Source organism: Coffea eugenioides, chromosome 6 (genome assembly GCF_003713205.1).
Source record: "Coffea eugenioides isolate CCC68of chromosome 6, Ceug_1.0, whole genome shotgun sequence".
Lineage (NCBI taxonomy): Eukaryota > Viridiplantae > Streptophyta > Magnoliopsida > Gentianales > Rubiaceae > Coffea > Coffea eugenioides.
In genome coordinates, this window is record NC_040040.1 from 24,890,454 (window position 1) to 24,912,215 (window position 21,762).

Here is a 21,762-nt window from a genome sequence, read left to right on the forward strand (position 1 = left end):
CTAACACAAATCACTAATTTAACATAAACAAGACCAAAGAAAGCATTCCTTAGCTACTCACCTTACCAACTCAAGAAAAGAGACAACTTAGCACCTCTCCCTTCCAACCCACTCCGCCAACTACTTCAATACCACTTAGCTAAGGGTTTTTATAGAGAAATGAAAGTTTAATCGGTTGAATTGGAAGATTGAGCAAGATTGTGATGTTGAAAATTGAAAGTTTTCTTTTCTTTTCTCCAAGTGAAGCTCGGCCAAGATGAGGAAAAGTGAAGATGATTTTGGGTCTAATTTGTGATTATTTGGTAAAAATAAATATGATGGTCAAAGTCCACCCTTTACTCACAAAGTGACACTTGTCACCTTTTAGACTTAAAGTTATCCTCTTGTCTCTCCCAGGTTAATCTATCTAGGTAACCTCTAATTATCACCTAACACCTAGTAAATTAATCCTTGTATACAAAACTTAACCTAATTGGTAGAATTTTAGCGAACTTTCCGCACTAGCGGGTCCCACGTCCAATATACACTCCTAAAATCTCATGAACTAACTGATACTAGAAAAATGATTTAAAACTATATTTACTCATAAAAATTATCCAGAAAATTTTCCTAACAAAGAAAATATAGAATTAGTGTGCAATTAAATAAAATAAAACCTAGAAAATAAGAAAATCACAGGTTCTCATACAAACCCAAAAAGATCACCTCAATTTAAAGAAAAAGCTACGCCTTCCACCAAATATTTAATAGCCATAATAAAACCAAAGAGGTGAAACGGAAAAAGAACAAAGGCTATCGGCTGAACATGGAGGCATAACTATGGTGATGGTTGTTTAGGGCAATCGGCTGAACATGGGGCATAAATATGATAATGGTTGCTCAGGTAATAATTAGGTCAATTAATTGTAATTAAAATCCAATTATGTAAACATCCAATTAATTCTTTAATGGATGAGAAAGACTTAAGGAAATTAGAAGGTTTGGATGTTAGTATAATAAATGATTAGAAGACCTTTTATGTAATTCTATCAAAATACAAGTGTAATTCAGTTGTACCTGATGCTCAACTTGGCACCAAACATTGTCACTTACCAAACCTGCCCCTAACCTTAAATGTCTGAAAGGTTATATAAGTAATTATAGCAAAATTAAAGCTGGAATAACTTGTACTTAATGCTCCAATTATACTTCGAACACTCTCACATTTCCAAAATAGCCCCACCCTTGTGGTTGAAATCCAAAAGCTATCTTTGTGCTAAACTCGTTCTTATATAGTATAAGGATGCCTCCTATGTCGAAGTTAGTTACTCACAGAAGAGAGAGAGAAATGAGGTAGTTTTAATGTAAGCTTTCAATCTAGAAAAATTGGGAGAATTGACTTGATTTCTGTTAACCACGTAGCTATAAGGTTTTTTATTGAACGCAAATATATGCTAGATAGTAAAATCGTTTAATAAGGTATTCATACCATATCTTAACATCTTTTTTTTTTCTCTTTTGTTTCTTAATTACTATCATATGTCATCTTGGAGCTCTTTATAATTGATTAATCTGGTTATATATGTCAATGTCAAAATGGTGAAACTGTTAAAAAAAAGATTTAAATGCAAAAGCAAATGATAGAAAAAGAATGAATATTACTCATAAAATTATTTCATCTTACTAAATTTCTTACTTTAATAATAATGTTGTAAAAAAAAATGATGCACCACCATCTAAATGCCATTTTACAAAAAGTTAGTCATAACCTTAATTGCAGCTAAAAGGGCTTTTTTTCTTTTTATTTTTTTTTTTGAGCAACGTCTAAAAAGCTACAATCATAGTTTATTAATAGCACTAACAATGTTCCAAAAACAATCAATTGACTCATCATGAATAGCTATTTTGTTATTCAAAACAAAAATTAAGCTCTATTAATTCTCAAAAATTTTACCATATCTATTCTTCCTTTATTTCACAATTGACTCATCATTAATATTTCAATTACCAATTATGATTAGTTGGAAAAATAATAAACTGATAAAATACATAATATGATGAATGGGGTAAAAGAATTAGGTCTTATTATTTCAAAGTGCATTTCTTTATCATATGGTGGTTATTCAGTTGCTAAGTTTATAAGCATGTAAAGGTGAAAATTAACAAGAGAGAGGCATCTAAAATTAAAAGCTGCATTTCCTTATTGTCTAGTACTGCTTCCTATGTCTTACTTTACATTTCGTTAAGGCTACTACTAGAAGTAGGGGTGTGCAAAGTCAAAAAATTTCGATTTACCGACCGATTTCGAATTGAATTCAAAATTTTAAATTCAGTAATTTGGAATGGAATTTGATAATTCCGATTTTGAATTGGTTGAAATCGGGTCGAATTCGAAAATATAATTTTTGAAATCGAAATTACTGATTTCGAATTGGAATTTGAAATAGGAAATCAAAATCGGAAATATAATTTCGATTTCATTTTATAATATTTATATATCTAATATAATATTTTTTAACAATAAAGTACTACTAATCCGAATACAAAAAAGAATAGATAAGGCTGCAAAAGTTAAAGCCCAATTGAAGGAAGATTGCGCAAATCTAGAATCAACTTCGCAGTCCTTAGAATCCGGAGATTTCGTTCTAGCCAAAACCAGATGGCTTCTTCCTTGATAGCCTCTCAGACCTTAATCCTTTGAAAACTTACTGTTATTTCTCCAAACAACCTCACCGCTGCCTATCCTCTGCGGTTTTCCTTGTCCCTGGCAAACCCTAAAAGGCCAGCAATAATTACCGCTTCCTCGTCGACCCTCCTCAATAACTCATCCCCCAAAACCTCTGGTTACCAGAATCCCGCTCTATCTTTGTTCACCAGTTCAACTCGAATGGTGACTACGCTGTTGGCTATCGCTCTAATAGCCTCCAAGGTTCTCAATTTGGGTTTGCAATTGAAGGGCTTTCATGGCCTGCCGGAGCCTTTAGTCCACTCCGCCGGCCTAGCTTTTTTCGCCGCAATTTGGGAGGCTTCCACTGGAACTTTGAATACGCCGTTCACAGTGGTTGTAGCCGGGATGACAAAATGGCTGGGTATATACTGCGGGGTTTTGATGGTTAAGGTTTTCTGAGCTGGTTCCCAATATAACTTGGGAAAACAGGTTTTTGAATTCAGTGAATTTCGGAATTCACCAAATTCCAAATTCCATTTGGAATCGAATTTGAAATCAGAATTGATCATTTAGAAAAATTGCATGCCAAAATTTTGAAAAATTCTGATTTCAAGTTTCCGATTTACCGATTTCATGCACACCCTTTTAGAAGTATGAATATTAGTGACAGAATCTAACGACAGCACCTAAAATTGTTGTAAACAAGTTCATTTAATGACAATAATCCATATTGTTCCCAAACAATTAATTTTTTGTGACAACTTTATTACTGTCATTAATGAAACAAGTTTTTTGTCAATAATTATGTAGGTGACAAGTAAAATTACTAATATGTTTTCACAACATAAACTTTTGGCTGTGACAACTAACTTCTTGTCACTCTCTTTTTCATAAAAAGTAGTTTCCGTTGCAAAATGTGAAATATACGAGGGGAAAAATAAAAAATAGAGCTCTCTAGTTTCCTTGAAGTTGTTCTCTTTTTTCTCTCTTCCTATTTTCTGTTTTTCTGCAACTGAACTTAGCCATAGCCTCAAGTTAGACATGGCCATAGTTTCAGAATTGTAGATTTCGATTCTTCTAAAAAGTAGAATTTGAATTGGCCCTTATACAGATAGTTACAATTATAGTTCTTGAACTCCAATTCTGATTTGCTTTCAGTTCCATTTTATTTTGATTACGGTTTTAGTTTCTATTACGGTTTCGTTTCTTTTAGTTACGCTTAAACCCTCGTTCTTATAAAATTGACTATATAAAAATATGACAATGAATATAGAAAAAGTAAGAAATTTATTATACTATCATGTGCATAGAAAAAGAAAAATGATGCAAATTTTATGAAAAAAATATCTCATTGTTGATTAGATCAGATTGGTCTTGGATCTAAATTAGTTATGAGGTTTAGATTTATTAATGGGACGGGACAATGGATTGCTGGATTAGAATTGGGGCAGTGGGTATTGGGTGTTTACTATTGATGTTGGACTCTAAATTGGTCAAATAGATTTAGATAGCAATTATGTGACGCCCCCACTTCTCCCTAAGGCGAACCAAAGGGTATCCGCGGGACGCCTGCCTAGCTCTCGCCAGGACTCAAGCAATTCCATTCAACTTATAGCCGGACCACACAATACAAACCGATAACTTAGATACAATAAATGCGTAAGCGTTCAAACTTAATAGTAGTCATCCATTCTCCAAACCACACGTTAGTATACAAAATACATTTCGTCCAAAGGTTACATTTCCATACCAAAAGTACAATCCCAAAATCAAAGGCATAACCAAAAGTAATAGCAAACCCTAAAACAAAAGTACATCAGGAGGGCTTCTCCATTTTACCTCCGAGTTCACACCTGTTAAGGAAAACAAATCTACAGGGTGAGCAAAACGCTCGTGAGGCCAAGAACACACATGCAGACACATAGTTCAGATAACAAGCCCAAATACAATTCAGGTAATAGCTTGCAAGTAATTAATAACGCCGACAAAATGTAACCAGAAACAATTCAAGGATATGGAAACTCTCAGGAGCTAAGTTCCACATTTGCCGATGTCATTTGTATATCTCCCCGTGATGACTCTCCGTCAACCGGGTTGATATTTTCATATCCGTAGTTCACCACTTACTTCTCATCCGTCCACCATACACCACTTCGGGCCCGCACGACATTTATAAGGCGATACTTTACGAGTATGCCAAGCGAGATCTCTCAATAGATCAAACTTATCATGTGAATCTCATGGTTCACCGAGGTTCCCGACCAAGCCCATGCCGGCTCGAGTTCCAAGGTCGGCCTATGAGTTTGGGCGTCCCCCATGTATCATGTAAATGTCGAGGAGATTCACTCCATCGACGTATGCAATCATAGCATACCATGGCATATATTCAAGCATTCAACAGGTTTAAGCATGTATTGTAGGTCATGTAAACCAGGCAGAGCATGTTAGACATGAGTCATTTGTGCCAAATGAGAACGAGTGCGATTAAGTACACACTCGACTCCATTTTTCAAAATCAAATAGACTAAGCATGTAATCAGGTAAGTCAAGCATGAATCAAGACTTTAGAGTTCAAGTAGGCATACACTTGACACTCACCAAGTTATGCAAGCAAGTAGGTTGGAGGGAGAGTTCAAACTTCCACGGTAGGGTCCTCTTGGAGGTCCTCGTGCGTGCCTGAACATCGAATATTAGATAATTACTATAGGTCCCCAAGTGGTGAGAAAGATTGAACACGAGTAAGGTTCGAAAATATTTGAAACTTCGTTTGACTTGCCTTTGAAGTTGGATTCTCAAAAGGTGTAGGACTCAAGTAAAAGAAAATCGGATTATTATCCTTAAAATCATTGGTTGGAAACGAGTACGAGCGAAATGATTGCAAAACGAACGATCAAAATCGAAAGAGGGTTGGCCACGTCACAATCCGGCCGGAACCTGGCCGAATATCCGGCCGGATTTCTGGCCGGATTGGAGGTAGTGGCTAACCTCCCTTTTTTTTTCAAATTTCACCACCAATCCGGCCGATAATCCGGCCAGAAACTGGCCGGATTCAAGGCCGGATTCTGGTAGAATAGTTCCCGCGCGGATTTCCTTTGAAATTTCAGAATTTTCGATTTTTGGTCAAATATTTGAAAAATCATAACTTCTTTTCTACTAGTCAAAACTTGATAAATTTGGTACCGTTGGAATCGTCTTTCCAAGTACTAAAAGTCCTTAGAAGACACTGTTTCATGAATCTAAGTGGAAGGTATTCAAAAATGAGTCTAAAGTTGCTGTTCTAGATTACCAGGATTGAGCCGGGGTTGGTTTTTCGCTAACTTTGGAAATTCGGCAAAAATCACTCGTTGCAAACCGGCCCTTGAAACTTATAACTCAATTAGAAGTGCAAGTAAAGTTTTGGACAGAACAAGCGGCTCAAGAATCGGAGTTTCGAGCACCAAGATATGGTAGCTCAAAGTTGGGAAAAATTCAAGACTGTTACAAAATTTCCAGATTTGGTTCCGACTTTGGACCTTTTATTAAGTGTCGAAACGGACTTGGGTTGACACCAAATTTTGCAGTATAATACTCCCATATGAAGGGTATCTCTCTATCAAATTTCATGGAAAAATACCCTCGGAAAGGTGGTTAATCAATCAACCAAAGTTTGGAAAAATCCTTAAGGCAATCTGTCCAAATCTAAGATTTTCAAAAACGAGGCAGTCGCCGTATTTTGATCATAACTCTCTCAATTTAACTCGGAATTGGGAATGGTTGATAGTGTTAGAAAATACATTCACAGGGCTAAAATTTCACAGAAGAAATCGTTCCAAGTTTCAGCATGTAACTGGTTCGAAATTAAGCCTAAAGTTGCAGCATCATCAAATCATTTCGGCAAAACGGAGAAACAGGACAGCTGAATTCAGATGAATGGTGCGGTTCACACACATGGAACCAGAATGTGCATTATACACCGTTGGAAACATGGGAACGTCTAGTTTCAAATTCCGCTAATGGCACTCGATTTCGACGTCGGAGTACGGAGTTATGGACGAAACACGAACACTGGTCTGGTTAGGACGGCAACCGTTTCCAGATTACTAGCTTTGGAAAATAAATTCTTTTGATCAACCAAAACTCAATATTTTTCAACGAAATTTTGTACACAACTTCTACAACATGTAAACAACACAATCAAGCCATTAAATCCTCAAATATCTGCAGTAAAGTGGCCGAACAAACAGGGGCAAAATGGTCAAACTTGGCCATTGCACTCAACGTGAGTTTCCAGCAGTTTTCCTTCAACAAATCACTAACTTAAACACTGATCCGATATCATAAACTTCATCAAGCACAAAATCAGCAACAACCCAAGAGTGGGAATTCATAGAGCCACTTTTTTTCCAACAATACAAGCTACTAAAGTGAAGATTTCAGCTCAAATGCATAAATCAACCTCCATAAGACAAGTTTAAGGTAGTTGATCATTACCTACTTTGATGGTTGTTCAAATCAGAAAATTTCGGTCCCTTTGAAGCCTGAAGAAAACCGTGAAGCTCCTCCCTTTTTCAGCTTAAAGTGTTGTCCAAGTGTAGAGTTAAGTATATGTGAAGTTTTGGTTGAATCTATGGAGGTTTTGGTAGTGATTTGGTGAATTTGTAGAAGGAATGGTGAAGCTGTTACGGCTGAAGCTATCCGTCCATTGCAGCTAGAAGAAATGAGATGCGGTTCTGGTTTCCTTTGCGTACAAAAGACGCTTGACGTCTAATATTTTAAATACGTCAAATCAATTACAACTAGTGCCCTACGCGCGCGTTTTGTGTTCGATTTCTCTTACGTTTGTTGCACTAGTGCACTAAACCTCTAGGGCACTTACATTCATATAAATATTATTCATTCTTAATTGTCCCAAAATAATGGTCCAAAGTCCCTCAATTAAGCGCGCACGTGAAAACACGTATTTCTAATTTAGGCGCAATAAAATTGAAACCTTTGAGAAATTCTTATAACGATCGTACCACTAGCTATTACTTGTGTGTTTAAACCTAAAATTGTCTATTTTAGGACCATTGTATAGGTCTCAAATTTTTGAGCCTATTGTACTCCCAATTGGCTAAAGTGTTTAGACACGTTTTCACTTTTTCGCTAAACAAACTTATAAGAAAATATTTGTTTATTTATCTATATTTTTATTTTATTTATTTTTAAAATGAGACACTTTAGAAATATAACGAAACTATAAAACCATGTACTTAGGTCTGAAAAGGCTAGAAAATATTATTCGTGGCAAAAATCCAAATAAATAATTAATTGAGCCAAAATTAGGGATTTTAAAATAATAAAAATTTTCGAGTCCTCACAAATTATTTTTTTAAATGGTTAGAATTGTACTAAACCACCGCTTTCGGTTTCAATTCAAATTTTTGGTGAACATAAACCTAAACCTTTAGTCAAGGTTATGATTTTGATTCTGATTTCTAAAATTCGATTTTGATTCCCGTTCAACAAACTGTTAGTTTGATTTTAATTCAAATCCAATTCGTGGTCACCCCTTCTCCAAGTCTCTATCTTTCTCGATCTTTCTCAAAATTTTGTCGTCATTATCAGATTTTTGCAGAAAATGTATAAGATTAAAGCAAGAAACAATATGTTACTGATCGGTAGATGCAGCAAGAAACAATGCAGAAGAAATTAAACCAGTTGTTACTTATTGGCTAAAGCAGGTTGATGATCTCAAGAAAGAGTTAGATACTATTTTTGAGGGTGTGGATATGTTAAGACTTTGGACGAGTAAGCTCACAAGATATTAAAGAAAGAGTCATTGTTATTGACTTTCAAGGAGTAAGCCCGCAAAATATTAACACAATAATTCGGCAACCTTGCACATATCACAACCATTTCTTTCTCTAACACGGCCTTATTCTCGGTTGCTTTTGATTTTACAAAATTTGATTGTAGAAACTAATTATGGAGAATAATTAGAATCAGCAAAAGTTACTCTTTGGGTGATTATAAATTTTAATTTTTTATTATTAAAAAAATATATAATTAGAATGCAAAAACAACTGAAAACATCACAGAAACTGATTATCTAAAATCAAAATTTATAGTCAATTAAAATAATCAATCAAGAACAAGCCCTATATTACTCTTTATTCTTCTCAACACAAAAATTTCACAGCATGCACTATTGGCGAAAAAAGGGCCAAGGAAATAGCCTATACCCAAACTCAAATCTATTACAATTATGCAAGTGAATCTACATTCTTAAGTTCGCAACTTTTCTTTTCTTTTTGCGGACTGAAATTTTGTCATTTTCTTGTGAAGTGATTAAGTTCAATATTTCTGCCCTAACCACAAAAGCTCTTGAATTTATGGAAGTGTGTTCTATGCCTAAGTTCTCAACCTTTTCATTTTTCTTTTCACACATCAAAATTTTGTCATTTTCTTATCAAGTAAAGTGCTAAAGATGCTAATTATGATCTTTAAAGCATTGCATATGTATCGAATATGCTACCATCACTGTATAGTTAAGAATAATTCCACGTGTCTAATTGGCAAATGTTAAGTGGGCTTGCATCAAGGGCCTTTACAAGAATCATTTATGTGCTAGTATATCAGATATAGAACAAATTTTGATGTCAAATGTAGAGACTGATAAGACACAGTAACCATAAAAGAAAAAAAAGATAAGATACAACAACATATATTTTATGAAGGTTTTTGATCGACAAATTCCTGCAAGCGCATAAGGTCAATTGTAATAATAATTTAGTTAGAATATTTCAGGGTCGAATCCATGGGGATGATTTAATTTTTAACCTTAATTATCTAACAAAATAACAAATCTCAAATTTTAGGAGTTGTATTTTCTAATTAAACAATAACATAATAATCAATTCAAATAGACTAATGGTGAGAAAACAATAGACGCGAGTCTAGGGTTTCAGGTTTTAATCTAAAATTTGAATCAATTATCTAGTTAATTTCTTAACAAACTATGAATGTATCACACAATTATACTTTAGATTATTTTTCGATACATTTAAAGTGTGCCTAATTAAATCCTACGTCTCTCTCGAAATTGTAAGTATTCAATTCAACCCATTCAACCCTTTAAGAACTTTGGTGATATAATTGTGTCATACAAATCCTAACATACTCTCGTGATTAGGCTAAGTATGCTTATCTATCTAGTGCATAGTTGTATATTCCTTCTCAGTTCAATACAAACCCTAAGAGCATGTCAGGGTGGCTAAGCATAAACATGTAATTAAATTCAAGATAGATAATTCATAGCAAAAGGCAAGAAATTAAACTAGAAAAATTAATCAATTTCCTTCATAAAAATCCTTACCCTAGAAACAATTTAGTTCAACATGATTGTGAAAACTAAAACCACGAATTCAAAGAATTGTTACAAGGATAAGAAAAAGAGTAAGAAAACTTCTCAAATGCTTGCTCCAATCTTCTCCTTGCGTGCTCCTAATTCGCCTTTTTTTCTTATCTTGATTTCTCAAGAAAAAATTATAAAAAGATGTTAAAACTAACATAGACTAATGTTTTTCTACCCTTTAAAACGTCCTAGATAGGCCTTATTTATAGTTTCTTTATATAGTATCTGAAACAGAGTAGGATTGGGTTTATTGGAACTAAAAAATTACAATTTCACGCATTTTCCTGATAAACACCGGTGCAAACACTAGCCTAAACTCCGGCATCAGAGTTTCTTTGGATGACTTGACCAGAAGAACTTCGACGTGAACATAGGTGCAGGTAATTGAAGATCTGAGGCTGCGAGCAAATGGCCTTAGATCTGCTTGCGGATCCACTTCGAGGCCAAAAATCTCCATCATCGAGGCCAATCTGCTCTTGCTCAAAAATGAAAATTGTAGTTCTTTGAATAAATTTTCCAATGCCATAAGAATCATATCATTTGGAGATCTGAATTCTAAGATATGCTCAAAATACTAAGAACTGGTCAGAAGAATATTGTAGTGCAATTGTATTTCAGTAATTTGGACTTTTAGCTATAAAAACGTGAGAACTAGACTTGGATGTCTCGTAAGATTTGTAGAGCATTCTCTTAGCTTCAAGATGAATCAAGAATTATCTCAACCTAATTTTAGTAGTTCAAGTTATTGCCAAAATATTGAAACACATCAACCCCGTCAAACCACTTTCTCTTGACTTTTTTCTCTTTCATTGGTTTTTTGCGCCACATTGTTGGTCCGTTTTCTCTTCAATTGAACCTTTCATCTATTAGAGTAATATAATAACAAAATTAAGTAGTTTCTATTCAAAATAAAGCTCAAATAACATGGTTAACTAGTGACTTATGCATGCATATGTACTACAAAATACACCCTATCAGTTTTCCATTCTTTAAGAATATATGGAAAAATGTGAAGCGTGTGTATTCTTGTCTAAAAAATTTAAATTCACAATGCGAGAGCGAGCATGAGCAAGATCAAAGTTTTAATCGTAAGGTGTATTCTATCTTCTTATTTTTGTGTGTTTATCCTATGTTATTTAGAAAAACAATAAAAAATGGCTACTCTAAAAATGAATTCTCCAATAATAGAACTCGTATTAGGTTGGTATTTTTGTCGGTCGTGATGTTCTAATTGGCAAACCTTGCCTACAGGGGGACCGGCCATGGCGTCAGGCTGTTGTGGCCAAAATAACATTATCATCTGACGTAATAATATCAGTTACATTTTCTCGAATAAGTAAGGTAAAGAGAAGGTCAGGCTGTTGTTGCCAAAATAAGATTATTATGTGATGTAATAATATCGATTACATTTTACCGAATAAGTAAGGTAAGCTCTTTTATCGGTTGAACGGAGGATTCATTTCATATGGTGGGATGTGGTTGGTAGTGCTATTTTGTTGATCCCGGGTCTTTTTATTTGAGGTGAGGTTCTATCCAGTTCTATCCAGTTGTGTAAATTAGCACAATTTCGATGTAAAGTAATATATTCCTGGTTTTTGCCATTTGGAACTTCTATATTCCTTTCTTGGATGAGATCTAACACATTTGCCTAAAGCATACTTTGCTTCTCTTGATTGTTTTGAGGATTTTCTTTTTGAGGTTTTTGATTCTTGACTTGTCTCTATAATATAAGCTGTGTAACTTCATTTCCTCTAGAACACTGATTGGGAAAAGGGTAAAACTAATGGTTACCAATCCAAGGAGCAAAGAATAAAGTGTGATAACTACTAACCAAAATGGGATTCCCATTTGCAGCTACATAAGAAAAGTATATATCTTCTCTACCCTATATTTGCCTTAGTTTTCATTGTAGTTTCTCAAAATTCTCAGCAACAATTTGTTGTCCATCACTCTATCTATAACTATACCAAGACCTCATTAGTACATTTCTTGTTCTATCTCTCAACAATTCTCTGTGTGATTATCGCTCTGGTTTTTCAATCAAGCAAACTAAAAGAGGTATGTGTTTATATTTCCCAATCTCTTTCTCAGTTGATCTGTAAAGATATATTTGTACGGGCATGCAAAGCTCTAGATTATAAGCATAATTTTACTTAATTGCCATGATATTCATGCATTGCTTAAGCAGGAGTAGAAGAGAAAGAAAGTACTTTGGCGATTTCTCATGGTTGAATGGCAAGTCTTTTAAGTAAGTAATGACTTTAGTTAAATAAATAAATACATACAAAATTGGAGGAAAAAGAATAAAGAGAAAAAAGTAATAACTTTAGTTATAATGACATGAAGTTTACTAGAGCTGTAAACAAACCAAATCGAACCGAGTATCTCATATTTGAGCTCTGTTTGTTAAGCGATTCGAACAATGTTCGTATTCATTCGTTAATTTTCGAACCCCAAACCTGTATTCATGTTCGATTCATTAAGCAAAGTTCATGTTCGAGTTAGAGTTCGTGTTTGACTCGTTTAACATAAACGAGCTGTTCGCAAACATGTTCGAAATGCTTGAATCCAAATTATTTTAAACCTTAAATATGCCATACAAGTCATTAATCATTCTAAAAAATAATTAAAGCACTAAGTGACTAAATTCTATTATTCATTAACTATATAACTAACATTAACCTAAAAATAACAAATAAAACTCTCCAGATATAAACGTCTAGCCATAAAATTAACCCTAAAATTTGTCAAATGATAATGATACCCATGTTCGTGAACGTTCATTAAAACTCGCGAACATGCTCGTGTTCGCTCAATTATTAATCGAATAAAAAAATTCATTCGAATTCGGTTCGTTTAAGATTTTGAACCAGTCTTTCACGAACACGAACGTGTCGAAACGAACCGAGCTACCGAACAGTTCGGTTCGTTTAACAGCTCTAAAGTTTACTACGATAAAATATTATTACAATAAACCTAATCTTACTACTTTATACTCTTTTTTATTTTTAATAATGGGAGGTCTTGAACTCAAGAACTCCTATTTATAATTTCTCCCATCTTTCTATCTAATCCAACCCCACCCTCATCCCAACCAAGTTGATCATTTACTTAACAAAACTCACTATTGCTTTACGAAATTAAGCATTCACTTGCGGTGGAACATTGTTAGAGTATTGGTACATCACATAAAAGTGATTCAACTCTTTGTTGGTTTTTTTAGAATAAATCTTATATACATCGACAGTACACATACTATCACGATTAGATACATGATATATTTTAAATTTAAATAAATTATCATGCATTCAATGATGATGGCATATACACTGTCAACATGTAAAAGATTAATCATTTTTTTTATCAGTTGAACATAAAAATAATGGATTGGGTAGTTAACATTTCTCAAAACCCAAATTAGGTTGACGAAAGTTATTCAAATGTTCTTTTGATCAATTAACAAATAAAAATTGGATTTGGCCGTTAAAGATTCTGAAACCCTGCATTCTTCGCCATAGTTTGTGTGTTACTAATAGCAAATCTACAAGTTTGGCAGTTACTATCGACTTGAACTTTTCGTGAAGAAAATTTCCTTCTAAGCCAAGCTAGTCAGATTTCCATAATAAAAAACAAAAAAAAAAGGCAAAAGAATCATTTGGGGTAACGCAAAAATGAAGAGGAATAAAGTAATTTTTCTTTTTTCCCCCCTTAAGAATATGGTAGTTTTCAAAAAGAGAAATAGAAGATTCATGAGGTTACTTTTAGTTGTGGTTAGCCAAACCTATGGAATTTTTTAATTTTCCAATGATGTAATGTAAGCTTTTGATTTGGAAGAATTTTTTTAACTTCTATTACAATTTATATCTCGTAATGAAGGTATGAAATATAGCAAAATCTTAGTAATAGGAATTGCCACGATGTTCGAACATCTTTAGCCTTTCTATTTCCTTCTAATGTATATCATCTAGTTTTCGTATGTCAATCAAGTGAATTTTTAAAAAAATAAATAAATGTACAAGGGAATAAAAAAAAGGAGCATCTTGTGATCATTTAATTATTACATCTTACTAAATAATTTTTTAATCATAATGTGTTGTAAAAAAAGTGATGTTTCGACTAATGCCATTGAACAGAAGATTAGTTGTAGGTAGAATCATTTAAACAAGAGTTGCATCTAAAAATCTACCATAGTTATACGAGGAATCCACACATGGACTTTGATGGTGTGAGCTTTTTTATTTTCTTTAATGTCATCATACATAGAATTTTCATAGCTTATTAGTTATTCAAAAACATTTCAGTTGTTGCAATCCAGCTAATACCATAGTAAATAATTTAACGCTTAATAAGAAATTAAAGTTCTACAAAAATGGAAGGGATTTTTTTTTTAAAGTATGTAGTAAGATTTAGACCAACAAGCTTTCTAGTAGTTTATAGATTTGGATCCACATAGAAGATCTGTCAAATACATTAGTGAAGAGCTTATTCATTGTTTTATAAATTGTTAGTCGAAAGCATCATCCGAACAGTGCACAAATGTTGATTAGACCAAAGAAATAATTATTAATTCTTTCTTGATGCAGTGTCTAATCTTCCATTAGAAATTCTAAATTCTAGTGCTATAATGGTTTTACATATAGTGTCTAATCTCCTATTAGAAAGTTTTAGATATAGTGTCTAATCTCCCATTAGAAATGCTAAATTCTAGTGCTTTAATAGTTTTACTTGCATTTTTCCTATAATGACATTTTTAGTGATTGCTCCATGCCAGATAAAGGGTTTTCTTCTATCCTAAGACTCCTAATTTCTTGACCTGCTTCACGCATAAGACTTAAAAATATTCAATTAATCTTGCTATAAAACAAGCAGAAACCTAATTGAATATTTGGAGACTTTTAGTGGCTTGAGATAAAATTTATCTAAGACAATAGATATATGCACATTATCTTTATCAAATAGCCTTTACAGTTTTCTTTCTTTACACTATTTTATTGATTGTTGGACATATGAGATTTTAGATTTTCATCAAACAGGTGAAAACATACACATATCTTTGCACCTTAATTACTTTATATAATGTATTTTCTAAATTCTTAAAAAAAAATCATGAGTTTAAATAATGTTGCCAATATGAGAAATGTGTTGATGGGTAATTTGCCTGCTCTAACTTATGGTGGTGACTGAAGTCAAAACTATTCATAATTTTCCCTCCAAAAAGAGTATTTTCTAAATTAATATTGGATAAATCTAAGCTAATATATGAGAACAACAGAAACATTACTAGCATCCTTTACGTTTCACCGAACATTTAATTAAACTTAGTCCAATGACCTAATCTTTTTGTCTCCTTCTGTTCATAGTCATCATAATCTTTACTCTTAAGGATTTATCATCATCATCACCATTATTATTATTTTGGTTAAGGAAGGCTCTACAGCTCACATGAGAGAGAGAGAGAGAGAAAGAGAGAGAGAGGATACACTTTGATAGTCAAACTAGGAAATTCATGATCATCTGGCCACATCAACTGAATTAGGCTTTGGGGACATCATCACCTCATTTGCATATTCATAAAATATTTTCTTATCTGTTATAAAACTGAATTTTTCTAATTTCCGTAATAACATGGTTATAGACATTGGAACAGAAATATTGGAATAATGGCCATGCAAGATATTGGTGTTTCGATTGTGGGGAAAATCGTGGAGAAGTTTATTGATCCAATTATGCGTCAATTTCAGTATTTGTTTTGCTATAGAAGCAACGTTGAAACCTTGAGGAATGGCATCAAAAAACTCAAGCTAACTAAAATTGAGGTGCAACGATTGGTAGATGCAGCAAGAAACAATGGTGAAAAAATTAAACCAATTGTTACTGATTGGCTAAGGCAGGCTGATGGTCTAGAGAAAGAGGCAGATACTATTTTTGAGGGTATGGAGAATGTTAAGGTGAATTGCTTGAAAATTGTTACGCTTCCGAATTTGAAGTCACGTTATTTGATAGGCCGCCATGCTGCCAAAAGAGGAAATGATGCTGAAAAACATCTCAGAGAGCGGCGGTTTGATGAAGTTGGATACCTTCCTCCACTAGGGAAAATGCCTTTTAGTGAATCAACCCCATCCTTTGAGGAAAGTCTAATTACAAGGATGTCAATGAAAAGGGAAGTGATTGAAGCTCTAAAGCAGGATAAAAGAAGTCTAGTCGCAATTTGTGGTATGGCCGGCGTAGGCAAAACTTTTTTTCTGGAGCAAATTGCCGACCAGGTTAAGTCTGAGAAACTGTTTGATGGCGTAGCCTTTGCAACTGTTTCTCAAAATCCAGACATGAGAGATGTCCAAAATCAACTTGCTGAGCAGTTAAGGATAAAATTAAATCCTGAGCACAGTGGTCGTGCAAGAGCTGAGCAGATTTATACTAGACTAATCAATAGTGACAAGAGAAATCTTGTTGTGCTGGATGACATTTGGGAAGAAGTGGATCTTAGGAGTCTAGGAATTCCCATTAGATCAGGTGAGTGCAAGAGCTTAACAGTTGTATTAACATCTCGGTTCTCTCATGTGTGTAGGAACATGGAAGCTGAAATTTTTGAGGTGAATGCCTTGCCTAAGGAAGAAGCATGGCATCTTTTTAAAGAGGTTGCGGGAATTTCCGATGATTCAGCTTTGAGTGACGTTGCAAAACAAGTTGCAGAAGAATGCAAAGGATTACCTCTAGCAATCGTTGTTGTTGCCAGGGCATTTAGGACTAATTATACAACACCAGAATCCTGGAAACTCGCCCTTGGACAGCTAAAGAAGTACACAATGAGAGACCTAGAAAGAGTTCAAGATTTGGTGTTTTCCAGAATCGAATGGAGCTATGATCGTTTGAAAAGTGTTGAAGCCAAGTCACTGCTACTGTTTTGCAGCTTGTTTCCAGAGGATTATAGCATTCCAGTCGAATGTTTGGTTAGGTATGGGAAAGGGCTGGAAATGTTCCAAGATAGAGAGACTTTGGGAGATATGAGATACAGAGTTGACCAGAGTATCAGTGACCTTAAAGGTTGCTATTTGTTGCTAACTGATAGTGGAAAAGAAGACCATGTAAAATTGCATGACGTCGTGCGAGATGTTTGCTTGAAAATTGCATCAGAAGGTGAGCATGTATTTTTGGTAAGGAATGTTGGAGGAGAAGAAAGGCACCCGAAACCTGATTCATTTGGTCGTTATACAGCTGTTTCGCTGACATGGAAGGGCAATTCTAATGGACCATTTCCATTGGGAGAGGAATGTCCAAAGCTTAGGCTGCTGCGTTTGGTCTTCCAGTCAGGCAAAATGATCAGCCTATCACAAGATTCTTTTGCAGGGATGGAAGATCTCAGGGTCATGGAGTTTAACAAATTACAGATTGAATTTTCACCATCAGATCCTGGCCAAATGTTGATGAGCCTTCAGACATTGTGCCTGGATTATTGTGAGTTAGGGATTGGAACGTCGTCAATGATTGGATACATAACGCAATTGGAGATTTTGAGCTTCTTTGGGTCCAGACTTCAGGATAATCAGTTTCCAACCGAAATTGCTCATCTGAGTAATTTAAAGGTGTTGGATTTGAGGGTTGAAAGTAGCCGCCACCCGTTGTCTCTTGGTATCTTGTCAAGCTTGAAAAAGCTAGAAGAATTGTATATGGGATTTCATCGTCCATTACGGCTAGGGAGAAATGCAGAAGAAGAAAGAGGGTGCATTAAAGAGATCACATCACTCGCTTGCCTTGAATGTCTCCAAATTAATTTACATGGCATTGACGACCTGCTTCTATTATTACACGAATTCCCTGTTGAGAGGTTGTCAAGATTTAACATTATTTGCAAACAAACTCGGAGAAAAAATGGTGGAGACTATCAATTTCGGAGGAATTTCAAACTTTATTTGCGTGACGAGACAAATTCCAAACTAGCATTGTATCCTGCAGTTACTAGCATAGTCAGGAGAACTGAGGATCTTACTTTGGATCTTGGGTTCTTGTTTCGCTCGGGGAATTTTGTGAATGACTTAGATGAAAGTGGATTTGTCAATTTGAAAAGGCTCAAATTGAAGTCGGGTTCATGGGAATGCCTTATTGATTCCACCACCAACCTAGCTCCTCGACCTGTTTTTGAAAATCTGGTGTTCATGGGATTAACATCTGGCAAATTGGAAGAAATATGTAATGGAAATCTTCCACCTCGTTGCTTCAGCCAACTTCAAGAGATGAAATTCCAGAGAATAAATTTTATTGAGTACTTGTGGAAGGGGCCAATTGAACCTCCGTCACTTTGCAATCTCAGAGTTATTGAGGTATCTAACTGTCAGCGAATTACAACTCTCTTCTCACAATCAGTGTTGAAATGTCTAGTGAAACTCCAAAAGATAGTCGTATATAGTTGTGAAAATTTGGAAAGCATTGTTATGAGGGAAGAAAATATGAAGGATCAAGTGCTTGAGTTACCCCAACTCAAAGTAGTAACACTTGAATATACGGGCTTAGAGGGCTTTGGCTGCGAAGGCGATACATATTCCAGAGCTTTTCTCAACCAGGTCTCTCTCTCTCTCTGTATTTCTATATGATATACTTCATGTCAAAGAAATAGTTGACCGTGAATTTAGGTGATTGCCAAAAACTCATGACTCAAGCATTTTGCTCCAAAAGTGTTAATTAAACATATATAGAAAATTGTTTTAGTAGTCATATTGATCTACTCCTTCAATATATGATCAGTATAAAAAAAATGTTGTTTTGTGTAGAATTTTTTAGCACCCGTAGAGACCGAATGATAAATTAATGAATAAAATGTTGACGACAATATTATTTTGATAGCAAGGACTAATGCCATTGGTAAAGTTATCTTTCTTACTTGATGTCATTGGCAAAGCTAGTTTCCGTCCCTGGATGTATTAGGACTGTTCTATTATGTAACAATTAATATTGTGAATACATTTGATCGATATTTGCAATTTCTAGACATGCATTTCAAGCTTTAAGACGAAGTTAGATTGAAGAGAAATTAAACAAGCTTGCAAATGCCACACTCCAGTTGCATTTGTAATCAATTTACGTTTTAATTTTCAGGTCTCACTCCCTCGGTTGGAAATGCTAGACCTTACAAGTCCTGGTTATCGCCCAGAACAATTTGTAGGAGGTGAAATGCTTAGAGGGTCTCTTGAGAACTTAAGATCTTTGGTGCTTTCAAGTTGCTATTTTATCAGATGCATTGCGAAAGCTGATGGTGTGGCATTGTTAGAGAATCTGCAGAGCTTTTCTATGGATGATTGTCCTTCGATGGAATTACTTTTCGACCTTGAGGGTCTAAATGTTCCCATTCCATCAAAAAAGGAGCTTGAAATTCTTCCCAATCTAAAGTCACTGGAATTGAGAGGGTTAACAAGATTAACCCACATTTGGAGGAATTATCCAAAAGGGATTCGAGTATTCCAAAACTTGAGAATATTACAAGTAGAGGGGTGCAGTTTACCATGTTTGTTTTATCCACCTTGCGTGGCTGATATGCTTGCAAGTCTTGAAGAATTGAAAGTTGGTCTTTGCCCGGCTATGTATGGAGTTATAGCGGGGGAAAATGAAGAGACCAGTCAAGAAGATCATGATGCTGGGGAAAAAAGAGAAATTTCATTGAGAAGAACCAACAAGGAGTTTTTGTTCCCAAAACTAAGCTTCTTAAGCTTTGTAAACCTCCAAAATCTTCAAAGCTTCAGTGGTGGTCACCACGAGGATTGTGACTTCAAATTTCCTTCACTGACCCAATTGGAAATAATGCGTTGCCCGGAGTTGAAGAATTTGTGTCCCGGAAAATTGGATGCACCATTACTTAAGAAAGTCAAAGTGGAAGAGAATGATGCTAATATTCCTCTGGATTTAAAGGTAGACATATCCTAATACAATATTTAAATTACCCATCAAACTTTGTCTCTGTACTTCACTATAGTTATGGTTGAGAATTTGCATTTATTTAATTATTTGTGAGTGGGTATTTTCACAGGATAGAGAGATCATCTTTTTTACCGATTCAGAGAGAATGGGGAATAAGCAACTGTTTTGATCCTTTGGCTGTTCACGGCCTAGCCGTACCGGTCGTCCTTTTTCTACTATCAATCTCAGTAATGCAATTCATCCAATGATAGACCTACAATCGGACCATGGAGGTATGATACAATCAAACCCTAAGGAACAAAACGCTGAATTGAGTCATACTTGTGTATGGTCCATAAATGGAGTTGTTCCTGTGGATATTAAAGTACACAGTTTTCATATGCTTGCAAAATCAACTCTCTTTTCTTTTCCTTACTTTAAATTTTATCTCCATCATTTTTTTTGGTGGTGGGGATGGAGTATGGAGGTTTAATTCTCAATGCGCATGCTTTTTATCTATGTGAGTGGATCAATGAATAGTGTTACATGACAAAAAACATTGGCCTATATAATCCAATTTTTCTTATCTTTTGAAATTTATAATTAAGATCACCTTTCCACGTAAAAGTAGTCTTTCCCTTTATATACGATAGCACTAATGATAGAAGGAGATAATGTGATCCTTCTTCTTCAATTCATCTGCAGAAAGGGCATTCGTTTCCTATTCCTTATTTCATTAGATGAGATGTCACTTCTAAGCCTTATGCACGCTTACATGTAGAGGTATGATTTGATTTGTCCAAATGCTTAGTTAAGCCGTAAACATATTTTGACCTCAGATAAGCACTTAATTGTATTACATACTTTCATTGAACCATATATAGATTGGTTCGGATTTGTGCTAGGTTACATACAAATAAATGATATCTAGTTGGCGTTCTGGAATTTGTATTGTTTGTGATCTTATCAACTTCTTTGATTTAAATTTTAGTATATTGGAGTAAAACTATTGCTTTTGAATCCTACTCTTCTTTTGGTCTTGGTTGTATTTTTAGCACTCTACATATTTCTTTTGAAATTTTCTTTGTTTTTATTTGTTTGAAAAGTAGTCCTAATAAGTGTGCATTTTGAGTAATTTAAGTGTACTTTATTAGTTAGTTTTGGTGTGTGTTACTTATTTTCATAGCTAATTAACTAGGATTCAAGTGAAGTTGACATTTTGTGGTCCAAGTGTAACAAATTACATTTCTATGGATTAAAGTGGTGAAAATTTCATATTTTTATAGGTTTCAATGATTCAATCATCAAATGGAGTGAATTGAGAAGATATTTGGATGATTGTTGATGATTTGAAGTGATTTAGAGAGAATATGTAGTGCAAAATATTCAAAAAATGAAATGCAATCAAGTATGACACCTATTGGTATTTACCTATAACTTGAACTACAAGCATCAGATTGAGGTGATTCTTGAGTCATTTTGAATCTAACAGATAGCTCTACATTCTTATGAACATCGAAATTCAGTTCATGAGTTTTACTAGTCAAAAAGTCAAAATACAGTTGGCCATTTTTGTTGTCAAAAGCTGAAATAGTGGATTGACTGGTCAAGAGTATTTTGATCATTTTTTAGTTTACAAAGCTCCAAATTAGATGATTCTTGAAGAATTGAAAATATAACTCAAAGGGTTACAACTTTTATATTTTGCAAAAGAGCTAGTTTAGCCTCCATCATCAAGAAAATATTAATTGAAATTGGTGCAAAAACAGAGTAAAGTTGAAGACTGACCAGAAAAGAGCAAACTTGCAGGAGAGGCAAAACGCACCCACAATGCGCGACCTCATGGGTGCATATTTTT

General features: G+C 34.5%; 1 protein-coding gene and 1 pseudogene across 1 annotated transcript; both read left to right on the forward strand.

Annotated features, from left to right (window-relative positions):
- The first annotated feature begins 2,638 nt into the window (after window positions 1–2,638).
- LOC113773924 lies at window positions 2,639–3,106 on the forward strand (annotated as a pseudogene).
- A 12,576-nt stretch (window positions 3,107–15,682) lies between these two features.
- Window positions 15,683–19,931, forward strand: LOC113773925 (disease resistance protein At4g27190-like). The gene is made up of 2 exons (XM_027318519.1): window positions 15,683–18,577; window positions 19,110–19,931. The coding sequence occupies exons 1-2, from the start codon at window positions 15,683–15,685 to the stop codon at window positions 19,929–19,931; spliced, it is 3,717 nt and encodes a 1,238-aa protein (XP_027174320.1).
- The last annotated feature ends 1,831 nt before the right edge of the window (window positions 19,932–21,762 follow it).